At 36.7% G+C, this 13,997-nt stretch overlaps 1 protein-coding gene across 2 annotated transcripts in view; it reads left to right on the top strand.

Moving 5' to 3' along the window:
- Rbm17 (RNA binding motif protein 17) overlaps positions 1–13,151 on the top strand; it is a 30,548-nt gene extending 17,397 nt beyond the window's left edge. For both annotated transcript variants that reach the window (XM_063260168.1, XM_063260169.1), the window contains 5 exons: positions 513–676; positions 1,731–1,804; positions 2,550–2,648; positions 3,715–3,787; positions 3,944–13,151. In XM_063260168.1, the coding sequence (XP_063116238.1) occupies positions 513–676; positions 1,731–1,804; positions 2,550–2,648; positions 3,715–3,787; positions 3,944–4,047 (514 nt within the window). In that variant the 3' untranslated portion in view covers positions 4,048–13,151. The remainder of the gene's footprint in view (positions 1–512; positions 677–1,730; positions 1,805–2,549; positions 2,649–3,714; positions 3,788–3,943) is intronic.
- The last annotated feature ends 846 nt before the right edge of the window (positions 13,152–13,997 follow it).

Here is a 13,997-nt window from a genome sequence, read left to right as displayed (position 1 = left end):
TGTAAATTCATCTAGGTGCAAGCCAGCAATCCCAGCACTCAAAGAGACTGAGCAAGAGGATTGTCATAAGTTTGAGGCCAACCTGAAGTATACAGGGAGACTTTTATTTCCAAAAAAAGTAAAAACAATCATTTTATTATCTAAATTTCATGCACATTTTTTGATAAGCCACTGTTTTGTAATAACTGTGGTCTTAAACCATGTGGCAGTCCAGATCCAAGAGCACAAAAGAAGTCCTAATTCTTCTTGTCACGAGTACTGGGAAGATACTATTAGAGAAATTAACGTTCCCCTCAGAGGCAGTCTTGGGGTATCATGAGTTGTGGTCATTAACTGTTCATATTTCTTTCATCGTGAACATCATCACAGCTTCCATCTGAAGCCCATTGTTTATTGTCCATGAGCTTACTACACTTTCTTTCTCCAGAAGGAGATTGCTGTGATATGAAATGCAATTTAATGTTACAGTTGATGACATCAACTGTGAGGATCCTTTTCCATTCTCCTCCTAGTGGCACAGTAGCACATAAAATCATGCAGAAGTATGGCTTCCGGGAAGGCCAGGGTCTGGGGAAGCACGAGCAGGGGCTGAGCACCGCGCTGTCAGTGGAGAAGACCAGCAAACGGGGTGGCAAGATCATTGTGGGTGATGCCACCGAGAAGGGTGAGTCTCAAGGTGAGTTCACTGGGAAGCAGCGCTCCTTCACCCCAGAGAGGCAGCATAAGGTAATTCCCCATTGTGGGGCACTTGCTTCTGTTTCACAGGGCCACGACTAGTGAGGGTTGTCTTTATTTTTTTAGAACAAAGATGAAGACCTGTGTAAGGAGGATAAAAAGGCTTTTTAAACAGTCTTTAAAATAATTTCATACCTACTTTGGTTAAGCAAAGACTGTGGTTAACATGATGAGAGAATATTTGCTTTTGTACCATACAGGAATTAGGCAAATACATTGTATCAGTGATTGTATCTGCTACATCTGCAGCATCTCCAATAGGTTTTCCTCTACTTTTGTTCTGCTTTTTCATCGTACTTAGTGTTTTCTTATTTTTCTTTTCTTTACACATTGTTTTCTAATACAGCTTGTTCTCTGAAAGGTGTGTAAAAGGTATAAAAGGAAGGGTGTAGAAAGATGGACAGAGATTTGTAGTTTTTGGTGGATAATACTTAGTTGATGTTTTATTTTCATTTGAGTTTTAGGCAGAGAAATTGTGTTTTGAGTCAGCTTAATTCCTTTTCCTAAGATTAAAAAAAAAAAACTTCTATAGGCATCCATATTAGAGCACAGCTTAGCAAACAGCACTCAGCCTGAATGTTAGTACCAAAAAGCATCAGTTACCTACCTAAATTTGTGCTGATAACTGAAGTCAACCAACTAGTGACTAGATAATAAACTGCTTGATACTCTGATGATCTTGGACTACTATATCAAATCAAGTTAGGAGTCACCTGTAAGTGTTGTGATCCATGTGTTCTTATCAGCCCTTTAGGAAATGAATTGAACAAGAAACTGCAGGTAATGGTAAAAGCTAGAAACCGAAAAAATATTTTCAAAGTATCAATGTAAAGCAAAGGTTTTATTGTAGATAATGCAATATTCTTATTCAGACTGCTTGTACAGATGCTTTTAGGTGACTCTAGGATTTAAATGATATAGACTGCTATTGCAGTTAAATTCATCATTGTAATCAAAGTCATTTCTGTTAATACATCTGATATGTCTTGATACAGATGCATCAAAGAAGTCGGATTCAAATCCATTAACTGAAATACTTAAATGTCCTACTAAAGTGGTCCTACTGAGGGTAAGAAGCAAAACTAAACCTGCTTACCTTGATTTTTGTCTGTCACCCCATTCTACCTACCCTACCTCCACGTGCTTTCCCAAAACCCTACCAATGTCATAAAAGTGAAAGAAACCTTGAGCAACTATCTCTAAGATGATAATATATAATCTATTAACTGGTGATTTCTTACTGGTTTTTTTTTTTTTTTTTTTTTTTGTACTGTATTACTTGTACCCTTACACTGCTTTGTTTTGTTTTATTTTTTCTCTTTTTCCTTTTAAATAAAATTTAAAAAAAAAAAAGTGAAAGAAACTAAAAAAATATAGTTTTCGCAAATAATGCCTTTGTGTGTAGGTTGCATAAAAGTGAACTTTTTGCTCTATAAGTTTTTGTTAAATGTAACGTTTGAGATTGCAGTTATTAAAATGATTAAAATGACTAAACTCGGGGCTGGGGATTTAGCTCAGCAGCATAAGCGCCTGCCTTGTAAGCAGGCAGTCATGAGTTCGATCCTTGGTACTGATAAAAAAAAAAGAAAAAAGAAAAAAAATGACTAAACTTCCACTTAGTTTTTACATTTTGGTGCTTACATAGATGTTAACTTTTCAAAGCTTAATGTATGTTTAAAGACATGATAATTTTGGTAATTCAGGAACAGAATTTTTCATTGTTATTTGGGACTAAGATTTGCAATTATGGGAGAATATCCTATAAAAACTGTTAAATTTTTGTAAATTAAATGTAATACTTTTTTTGTTTTTAGAACATGGTCGGTGCAGGAGAAGTCGATGAAGACTTGGAAATTGAAACCAAGGAGGAATGTGAAAAATATGGCAAAGTTGGCAAATGTGTAATATTTGAAGTAAGAGTTTTCGTTTGATGTTTATAAGTTGTAATTGGCAGTTTACAAAACATTTTCTACAAATTGGGAAAGCTATAATTAGAGCTGTCGTGCTGTAGACAGTGACAAATATTTGTTATTCATCATAAAAATCAGAATGACTTCAGATTTTATTTGGCAAAGAAATAGGAATGCTTTGTTTTGTGATTGAGGATCAGGATAGTGATTAAAGACCTTGATTGAAAACTCATACTCAGGGCTTTTGCTTAGGCATGCCTTTAGTTTCATTCATTTGACAAGTATTTATTTAGTACTTCCCCTATGCCCCATGCTGCATGCGAGCATTTACTATACAGGAAATATATTTTGTGCTCTCAGGGGTGTTCACTTGAAGAAACAGGAACATGTGAAATAGCAAGAGAATGTTCAGTTGCTGTATTTGCTAGTAAATATCAGTTGTAAGTGGAGGAGTCAAGAAGATTGTATCAGCAAAAACAGAGAAGGCTTTGTGCACAGGATGAGATAGGGGCTGAGCTTTGAAGTGAATAGGTAGGATTTGTTGAGAAGAAAGAAGGGGTGGTATTTAGATTTGAGTAATATGAGACATGAAGACAACAAAGATGGAATGCTTGGGCACACAGATCAGTAGGAGACATGCTTACATAAGTGGAATAGGGCCATATTACAGAGGGTGTAGAAAGATGGACAGAGCTAGCCAAACTGTGGACCTCATTTTCTTGAGATGGGGTTTTGCTATATAGTTTGGTCTGGCCTGAACTCATTATGTAGCCCAGGCTAGGATTATATGCATGCACTACCATGCCTGGCTTTTATCTAAAGTTGCTACTTGCATTTCATATTTGTTTTTTGATGACATCATTATTTGTTCGCACGCCAGCTGGCATAGTGCCTCCATGATGTCAACTACTGATTTGTGTAGCTCCTAGCACCTAATCTGGTACCTCTCATAAGACAGATACTCTTTCCTTCGTATTTGATTACTACTTGTTCATATATGGTGATAATTAGATATTTACTCTGATACAAGTGATATACTTTAAATAATAACTCCTCATATCCCTTGCAGATTCCTGGTGCCCCTGATGATGAAGCAGTACGAATATTTTTAGAGTTTGAGAGAGTTGAATCGGCAATTAAAGGTAAATTGTATAGCTAAATATTAAGGAATTTAAAAGGTTGAATTTGTGACCTTAGTGTTTATGCTGTTACTGTTTATATTTAAGATCGTTTAAAGTTAATATTTTGGTGCTGTCTTATACTTGAATTAACTAACTATCTTTTTCTTTGCCTTTTAGCTGTTGTTGATCTGAATGGGAGGTATTTTGGTGGACGGGTGGTAAAAGCATGTTTCTACAATTTGGATAAATTCAGGGTCTTGGATTTGGCAGAACAAGTTTGATTTTAAGAACTAGAGTCATCTCCGAGATCTTTAAAAGAGCTGCGGACTGAGCAAAGACAATGATCCTAAAAGATCTGTGTTCTGAGCAGAGATGGGCAAAGCTGGTGAATACTGGGACTGTTGGAGGGACTTCTGATACATATGTTGATTGATCCCTTTTTTATTTTATGATTTTTTAATATAGTATAAAAATCCTTTAAAAAATCTGTGTGTATCTGTTTTTCTTATTACTACATCTTGAGTGACTTACTTTTTTGCTGGGATTTCATAGTAGTTCTCAGGTGCTTCAGTGATACATTTGTTGCACTTTAAAAAATCTAGAAAGTTTTGGTACACAGGGTTGGTATTAATTTTAGTCTCTATATCCACCCCTCCTAGTAGAGCCAAACTAGCTACATAAATTTTTAAAGTATCATTTTGGTAATCTACCAGAGGTGAAAATACCTGCTTTTTCTAACAGAAATTCCTAGTAACTCTCTTTACAACCTGAGCTAAGGCTGAATTACCATGACTTGTTTGGATGAATTATTTGTTGTTAAGCTAAGTGAGACTGTAGTATTTATGATGGATTCATGGAATCTAGGTATAGAAATCATGAAACCAGCATTTGTTTTCAAAGATTCTAGTCTTTGGCATAGGTCAGAACTCAAAAAATATAGTAGGGACATTATAAATATATGCCCACTCATGTTTTGGAAAGGAGAATTCTTAGGATCAGGCTTATACCAGCAATATTTGCATAGGTGTTGACTATTGTATGTATTTATAGAATTCAGCCGTATTAGCAACTTAAGCTATATGGCCACTAATATAACTATGGAATTGCAGAAAATTGTGGCATTTTAGTGCAGCGATACATATGGCTTGAAAATTTAGCAGCACCACAACAAAGAAAACAGATAAAAATATTTAGCATTAAGGTTAAGACACCAGGCCATGAGGTATCTAAAGAAAATATACATACCTGTCCATGTTCTCTACCTTGCTTTCACACATACTGCATGTTACTTTCCTGAAGTGGCAAGTAAAGGATATGTTGTCTCTTCAGGCTAATATGCCATGAAAGCATATTGTGACCTTTGGTTGGAAAAAAATTTAATTCTTTTATGTCCATGGACTTGATACGGAGACAGTTAACAGTCTGACTCCATACAGTTTTATTTTATTTTATTTTTCATATTTTTAACAATACCATTTTGTCTTTTGTTGGTTTGGGGTTTCTGTTTTGAGACAGGGTCTTGCCGTGTAGTTCAGACTACCCTTGAACTCAGTATGTAGCCTAGGCTTGCCTTGAACTCACTGTGACCCTCCTACCTTAGCCTCCTGAGTGCTGGGATTATAAGTATGAAGTATGCCTGGCCTCTTTTTTTTTTTTTTTTTTTAATTGAATAAAATGAATTAAGGCTGGAATTTTGGACCCAAGGAAGAGTCTCAGTGATAGAACACTTGTTTAGCATGCAAGAATCCTTGGGTTTGAGTCCCAGCCTCACCACCAAAAAAAAAAAAAAAAAAAAGATTTGATTTGATTTGATTTGATTTGATTTGAAGAACAAAAGCCAGGTATAGTGGTATATATCTGTAATCCCAGTGCTTGGGAGTCTGATGTAGGAGGATCTCAGCAAGTCTGAGGCCAGTTTGCTACACTGTGAATTCAATACCAGCCTGGACTACATTGTGAAGATCCTGTCTCCAAAAACCAGGGAAAAAAAGTCCATATGCCAGTATTTCTAGGATAACAGTCAAAAGCATCCCTGAAATTTCAACAGTTTGACTTGTGGAATTAATTTATGAATGTTAGTGTGAATACCTTTTTGAGCTTCCTAGTACTCAAATATACCATGCTGAATATTAAACGTTTATTTTGTACAAACTAATGTGTTTAAAGTGTGAGTTTTAGTCTGTCTTTAGTGCTTGTGTTTTTTGTTACCCTTTAGAATAACACTTTTCCTTAGGTTGCTTTTCCTGGCATTGTCATATCAAATGATTAGAAAAGTACAAATGACTCCTACTACTGAAATTTTTATTAGCCTTGTTCAATTTAGTGGGTATCCATCTTCCCAATGTGTTTTCTTAATTATCCCTAACTACACTAATCATTTAGTGTATTATGTGTAGTGAATTTCAGATTAATTTCTAAATCTACAAGTTAATGCTTGGGAAATTTGAAATTAATTTTCTGTATTAACTAAAATTGAGAAGACTTTTTTTTATTTCTTTGTGGTACTGGGGATTGAACTCATAACCTTGCACTTGCCAGACAGGTGCTTATACCACTGAGCTAAATCCCCAGCCCGACTAAAAGTGAATATAACTTAAATGTATGCTACAATATAACTGGCAAGATTCAATGTAATAGACATTTGATTTTTTAAAATATTTTTTAAATTTTTATTTTAAAGAGAATAAAACCAAACAAAATAGAATAAAGCCAATCAAAATAGAACCATGAAAGCGGTACAGGACTTCAAAATAAGATAAAGGAAAATCAATAATGGCTACCATAATGCCGCTTGTTTTCTTCAAAATAGCTATCTAGACCATGAGACAAAAGCATGTAGAATTAATCAAACAGCAAGAACTAGGTTGCTTTTTCAGTTGTTATCTTTTCAGAAATTTCAGGTGTGTGATCTCTGATTTCTACCATGTCTGTGTCCACTGACCATGTTCTATGTGGGCTAGAGCTCTGAGATTGTATTTTGTTCCTTCATCTTCACATTTTCCTGTGTTCCTTGAAATCAACCCATTGCTACATCCTGAGTGATTCCTGTATTGGTTGTTAATCCCTTGGTGGTGTGGATTGGACTGGGCACCTGGGTTCCTCCAATCCGTGGTTCCTGGAGTGGTGGATAGGCACAGGGCAGATATCACCATTTCTTCTCCATAATGGTGGGCCCTCCCTTGGCTCACCAGAATAACGCCAGCCTATTATTCTTTGCTGATTTTCTGTCCAGTTGATGTGTCTGTGACAGTAGGTATTGAGATCTCCAATTACAATTATGTTACTGCTTATTTGATTCTCTATGTCTACCAATAACCATCTTACATGGTTGGATACTCTTGTAGTATGTGTATATATATTTATGATTGTTAAGGCATTTGTGCTATCTCTGCCTTTCTCATTGACCTTGATCAATCCCATGTTATTTTTCCTTGCCTCATCTTGTGGCTGTTGGAATGGCTTTTCCTAATCTCTTGCTATTTTTGAGGTACCTTTCTTTTCATGATCACTAGCTGCAGGTCTGTCCTCAAGATCTGAAATTCTGTCCTGTCCTTCAGTCTGTTGCATATACTTTCAGTGGAGGTCCCCCCGCTTCCTCAGTGGAAGTTTTAATCTCCTGGATCTCTGGTTAGATCTGTTTCATGAATTCCATTTCTCTCCTATTTTGGAAATTTTTTGTTTCCATCTTTTTCCAAGCTCATTTATTTTGTTTGTATCTTTGCTAATATTTTTGGTTTTAAGCATTTCTTTTTATACCTGAGAGGTCTTTTTCTCTCTAGTTTTTGTCATTTGTTTTTTCACTTCTGTTGTTATTTCAGAAAGTTTCAGGGTTTGACTTCCAACTTCATCCATCTCATTGAGTTCCAGGCCTGACCTGGGTGGACTGGGGGTCTGGGATTGCACCCCACCTCTGTATCTTGCCATTCTCCACCTTCTCTTTTTGCTTTTATTTTGTCTGCTATGTTGATTCCCTCTCTTTTTGCTTTTATTTTGTCTTCTATGTTGATTCCTGCCAATCTCACATGATACATAGCTCTACTGCTAACATTGAGGCCTCTCCCAAGGAGGAAAGGAGATGTCCATTCCTTAGGGATGTCTTCCATGTATAGTTGGTTCTTTATAACCATCCCATGAACCTACCTTCTGGTGTTTACAGTTCTGTGATAATGTCTATGTTCCATCCCAGAAATGTGCTGGGTATGGAGCCGACCTTGGCCCCTGGATGTGGGGTCTGGGGCTTGTCTTCTGTCAGTGGAGTTCTCCAGAGTCCAACTGCTGTCTTACTGCTGCTTCAGAAACTTCCATGTTACTGGCCTGGCTGATTACTTCGCTCTCCAAAGGTATGTGTGTATGTTTCTGTGCCAGGTTGTTGTCCTGGGTCTTGGGGTTCCCATTGGTCTTACACTCTTCCAGCTGGCCCCACACATTCTGTAGGGGTAATAAAGGAGTCTCAGAATACGAACTTGCTATCCTCCAGTCACCCTCACCTGTCTGGATGCAGGAGTGCAGAGTGCAAGCCCATCTAGCCTCCAGCCAGCCCACCTTATAGGATGCAGTGGAGGGGCACAGAGCACAAACTTACTGTCTTTCAGCCAATCTCACCATCAGGGATGCAGTGTAGGGGTGCAGAGAGCAAATTCACTGACCTCCATCTCACCCTGCCATTAGGGATGTAATGGCAGAACGCAAGACTGCAAACCCTGTTTTTGTTGTTTCTTTTTTTTTTTTGGCCTTTTGAGATGAGTTTGCTGTGCAGTTCTCAGGCTGGCCTTGAACACTCCTCGTAGCCTAGGCTGTCAGTGAACTTGGCAGCAGTCCTGCCTCAGCCTGCTGGCCTAACATTTGATACTCTTGATGGCCCATCTGCTATTTTGAAAACCCTTCTTGTATTTAGAGAATTTCCTCTACCCTTAACTAAGCCAGAGATTAGATACCTGTTTTTCCCAGTCTGTCCTGCTGGTCAGGCTGAGTTGTGCAGTGGGAGTCTTCCAGTCAGACCAGAACTTCACCTTTGGAGAGCTTTATGAACTGTCCTCACTTAGCCACGCATACATTTGATGTTTGTCTAACCTTGAAGACAGCAGTGGTAGTGACCTGGTTATTCATGAGGGTGTGTCATGGCTAAGGCAGGGAGGTTTTTGTGGAGCTATTTGGCTGTGAATGATCAGGAATTTCTTGCTTTACATAAAACTTCGAGTTTGATTCTCTGGCCTAGCAAAATTCTGTTCACTGTCTGCTAGTGGGACTTTCGTTATTGTTTTGGGTTTTATTTGATAAAAATTTTTTTGCTTAAACAATCAAAAGTGAGTTATTTTATATATGTTTAAAAACTCAACATTAATACCTGGAATTCCAAATAACAAAATCTGAAAGATAAGAAGATAGGACATGGTTAGCAAGGATTCCTGTTCCCTAAACTGAAAAACTGGTGAACCTGGTAAAATATTAACTAACTAATTCTAACACTCAGGAGGCTGGGGCAGGAAGATTATTGCAGACCAGCCTCCATTACAAAGTGAGCTCAAGACCAGCCTACATTGCAGAGTGAGACTGTCTCAAAAAAGACAAAAAAAATAGCTAAACTGTCACTGTGCTTTAAAGTACAGCCAGAACAGACTAGTGTTAAGGGAAGCAGTAGAAAAACAAGGATGTTTGTGTGTACTCATCACTTGGACAGCAGCAGTGTTGAAGGTTCAAAATTCTACAACTCACTGTATGACTAGTTTCCTCATCTGAAAATGGAAATGATGATCATACCTACTTAGGATTGTTGAGAAGATGAAAGACATCATATATTATCGTAGTCCATTCAGGCCACTATAACGTACAAAGGTAGGAAGCTTTTAAACAAGCATTTTATTTCTCAATTCTGGAAAATGGAAGTCCTCAGAGCGCCAGCTGATTATCTGATGGGCCTGTGTTGGGTTGTGAATGGTTACCTTCTCCCTACGCTTGTAAATTCTTCACATTCATTTCTCACTTTCTGTGTTTGGTCCTGGCATCTTCCATATAGATTTTTTTAAAATAAAAGTTTATGTACACTAAGGTTTATTCATTGTCCTGTAAGACTTTATGGGGTTTGATAAATGTTTAATATTTTATATTCATCCTTACAGTATAATACAGAATAGATTCAACGCCCTCCTGTCCAACAAAAAACAAATCAAAAAACCTGTGTTTTATCTGCTTATTCAGATCCCTCTATCTCTCAAAATTTGCTGTCTATAGTTTGCCCTTTCCCAGAATGTGATATAACTAGGATTATATAATATGCAGCTTTTTTCAGCTGGCTTCTTTCACTTAGCAGTGTTAAGGATTTGCCCTTTTTGGAGCTTGCAGTGCCTATCAGCTGTGCCACCCTCCCTTGGAACCAGCTGATTATGGAATGAAACCTCTACACACTGTGAGTTAATAAATCTTTCCTTCTCTAACTTTGGGTGTTGGGTATTTTGTCTCAGCAAGGAGAAAAGCAAGACAACATTCATACGTAGTTTTTCAGTTTTTGGTGATCATAAGTTTTCACTTTAGTTGGGTATTAAGCGGCCAATTGCTTAACTTCATGGTCGTTTAATCTCTCACAATTTTGAATTCTCCCTGCACTATCATAAATATAGAGGAGACAAGGTAAGACCATTGAAGTTTTATTCTGCTACTCCTCAGCCCATTGTTTTTTCCTATAGCCCAGTTTCTTAAAGAATCACGTATTTCTGTCTTCACCTACTTACTTCTGATTACCTCTTCCATTATATTTGATTACAAATTAGACCTCTATTTCCAATAGGCCTCCTAAATCACTATTAAAAACCAGTGAGGTCTACATCTATTGGAATCTGGTCAGTTATACTTGACCTTTATAGTGTTTGGCATTTTGACCGTTATCTTTCTGAGGACTATAATCTCTGTTCCTGCTATCATTTGCTGTTACAACTCACTATTTGCCCTTTTCTTAGGTGAAACCCTCTTCTTAGGTGATTTCGTCTACCCTCTGGCCTTTAAATTTCTTTTCTGAGTAACACATACATACTTGAATGTCACCAATTTTTGTTACAAAGCTTCAGATGTTTATTCAGCTGCCTATTAGACATCTCAGTGAGTTGTCTCCGTCTCACCTCTTTTTCTCTTTAAATCTGCACAATTCTTTAACTTGGAGAAGACCATCTGTTCAGCTGTCTAAGAAATCTAGGGCTCTTCCTAGATTCCTCCCTTTTTTATTGTAATCCAATCTGTCATTGATATCTCTCGGTTGTATTTCTTTTGCAACTTTCATATTAACCCAATAGAGTCCGTGTATTTCAGACACATCTCATCTCTTACGTGGAATTGGCCCATGGGCTTCACTTCGTCTCTCTGTTGTAACCTTGCTCAACTCTAACCTGCCTTAGCTGTTCAAGCTATTCCTGTACATAAAAATGTTTTGATCATTTCCCAGTAACCAAATGTAGCCACATATTCACTATTCTGTCCTTATTCATATCGTATCATACCTTCACATAAAAGTCCACCTGGGAAAAATATTGGCAATTAGTCTTTCTCTCCCTGGAGAATTGTCCCCTTTCCCCCATTCTCCTTCCAAGAGTTATGCCTAATAAATTACGACTTGTGGAAGGTTTATTGGCAGCACAAACCATGCAATGGAAAACAGAATTCCTGAACTCCGTACCTCCCCCACTGTAATTACTTTTAACTCTTTTAGCTGGATTGCTTCTGGTCTCTGCCTCCATGTTTCTAAATACATCCTTGTAAGGCTTCCTCCTCTTTCAAAGCAGATGTCTCAGAATGATCTGTACTCATTATACCTCCTTAATTTCCGTTTACTCTTCAACCCACTACAACTCAAGGAGTAAGTCTAGAAAAAAATAGCATTGACTCAGGAAAATAGAAAACCCAAGGCAAGAGAAGAAAATTCCCAGGATGATGATGGAGGGAGATCTGTTCAGTAGCTAAATAGAGGCCCAGAGAACCCTCAGCTTACATGTGAGCAGAAAAATGAAGGACTCAGAAGGCAGTCTCTCAGAGGAAAGAGAGTTGATACATAATTCCAAGGAAAACATAAAGTTGTATGGTAATGAAAATTAATGGTGTTGAGAGTGTGGTGTGTGCACCTGCCATTGCAGCACTTGGGAAGCTGAGGCAAACGGTAGCTGCAAGTTCAAGGCAAGCTTGAACTGTATAGTGGTACCCTGTCTCAAGCCCTCTCCCCCCACAAAAATTTATAAAACTGGCTCAGTTCATATAAATACTGATGTGTTGGGTGTTTTATTGTTGCTTTAACTTGAAAGAGATACAGAAGGCCAAGAAGAGTCTTGGAAAGCTAAACTCCTATTCTTTAGAGACTGGTTTGTTGAAACTTTTTCCTACGTTGTTGAATCCCTTGTGTGGGATCCTGTATCTTCATTTTCTTGATTTCCTCTCCCATCTTTGGATGACTATCCTTTAGTAGTTTTCTGAGAATAACAAGTGGGAAGTACATTTTTTAAGGCATTACATATTTGAAAATATCTTGATTCTGTCATGTACTTAATAATTTCGATTAAACCTATTTTCTCTCAGAATTTCTCTCAGAAACATATTTGAAAATATCTTGATTCTGTCATGTACTTAATAATTTCGATTAAACCTATTTTCTCTCAGAGTATTACGTTATTGTTTTTCTGAATTGGTGTTGATAAAATCAGTATCCTCATTTGTAACTGGTTTTTCTTCTCTCTGGAAGGCTTTGGAATCACTGTCCTGAAGTTCATCATTGTGTTGTGGGCTGGATTTCTTTCATCATGCTGGGCATTGGAAATGGACTGTTTGAGTGTGAAAATTCATATCCTTTGATGCTGCAAATTTTTTCTTACAATAATGTTGAGCCCACAGCAAAACCTTTTGAGTCTAAATGTGTCTAAATGATGGAGCTGTGCATGTTTTTCTAAACATGAAATTGAGCATTTTAAAAATCTTCTTGAAGAGCAATGAATAATGGTATTTTATGTAGATTGACAACATAAGGAAAAAAGCCATTTCCTTCAAAAGTATATTTCTTTTAGTACTCCATTATCACAATGGAGATATTATTTGTAAAATTATCAGATACACTTATGAAATACTGTTACTATTCCCTGTTATTGGCTAGGCATTCACAATATAGATACAATTTTTTAAAAAGTAACCTAAAGCTTTTTTATTGGACAAAAGGATAGATTAGAGAAATATTTGATGGTGTAGAATGCCTTACAGAGAAAGGCAGTGTTGTTACATAATTGCTCCTTTAAACCTGTATGACCTGTTGATGTTTTTCAGTGTTTTTAAGGTACCGACAGCTTCTGGATTTGATAACAGGTATTTCTTTAGCAACCTTCCTATACACTCTCACATAGTATTAAAACTACCGCTTACTAAATTTCCATTATCTGATAATTGTCTTTTTTCTCCCATACTATAAGCAGTGAATACATGAAAAACTAAAGTTCTTGTCTACCCATGGATCTGTGATAAACACACATGGGTCCTTGAATTGCTAAAACCAGATCTTACAGGAGGGGAGGAAATGAACTAATAATAGTTGAATTGCAGAGAGAACTTTATTAGTGATTTCTCTGAGAAAAACTCAATGAACAAGTCAGTCACTCTGATAATTTGATCAAAAAATTCACTTAGCAAAGATACATTTTGTGGTAATTTGCATTACTGAAAATCAAAATCAGAAATTAAGAAACAAAATTGATTGATGTTGAATCAATTTGGTGGTAAACTAATGGCAGCTCCAGATAACTATAGATGTAGGAATTTGATGAAGGTTCAACTGCATTAAGTTGTTGCAAACTGAATTTTGTACAGTTATAACCACAATTTGGGTTGAAAGTAAGTTCAGGGTTCTTATTCCAATTTTCAGTTTTTAATTAATTAAATTAATTTTAATTTAATTATCCCTTTCCTATGGATAAGGATGGGACTGCTACAATACAGATATGTATCTAATTTTCAGTTTTTAATTTATATAATTGTAAAATTATTCAGTTTATAATTTTTCAACATATATCCATAAATTATTATAAAATCAAAGACTCATAGTAAATTAAAACATCTCACTGTTCCCACCAGTTTCATTCCCCAGACAAAAACACATTCAACTCTTTTAACTTATTTTTTTGTGGCATTTATTTTTCTATTTGTAGCTCACTTGCTTATAATGCTATTTCTTGGTTTATCTTTAGGCATTTTTTTTCTAATGATTTTCTCTTAAGAG

This window comes from Cavia porcellus, unplaced genomic scaffold (assembly GCF_034190915.1).
Source record: "Cavia porcellus strain 051 isolate PalLab524CR breed Dunkin Hartley unplaced genomic scaffold, mCavPor4.1 scaffold_13, whole genome shotgun sequence".
Taxonomy (NCBI): Eukaryota; Metazoa; Chordata; class Mammalia; order Rodentia; family Caviidae; genus Cavia; species Cavia porcellus.
Note: the sequence above shows the minus strand (reverse complement) of the source record. Positions and strands in the feature narration are given on the sequence as shown.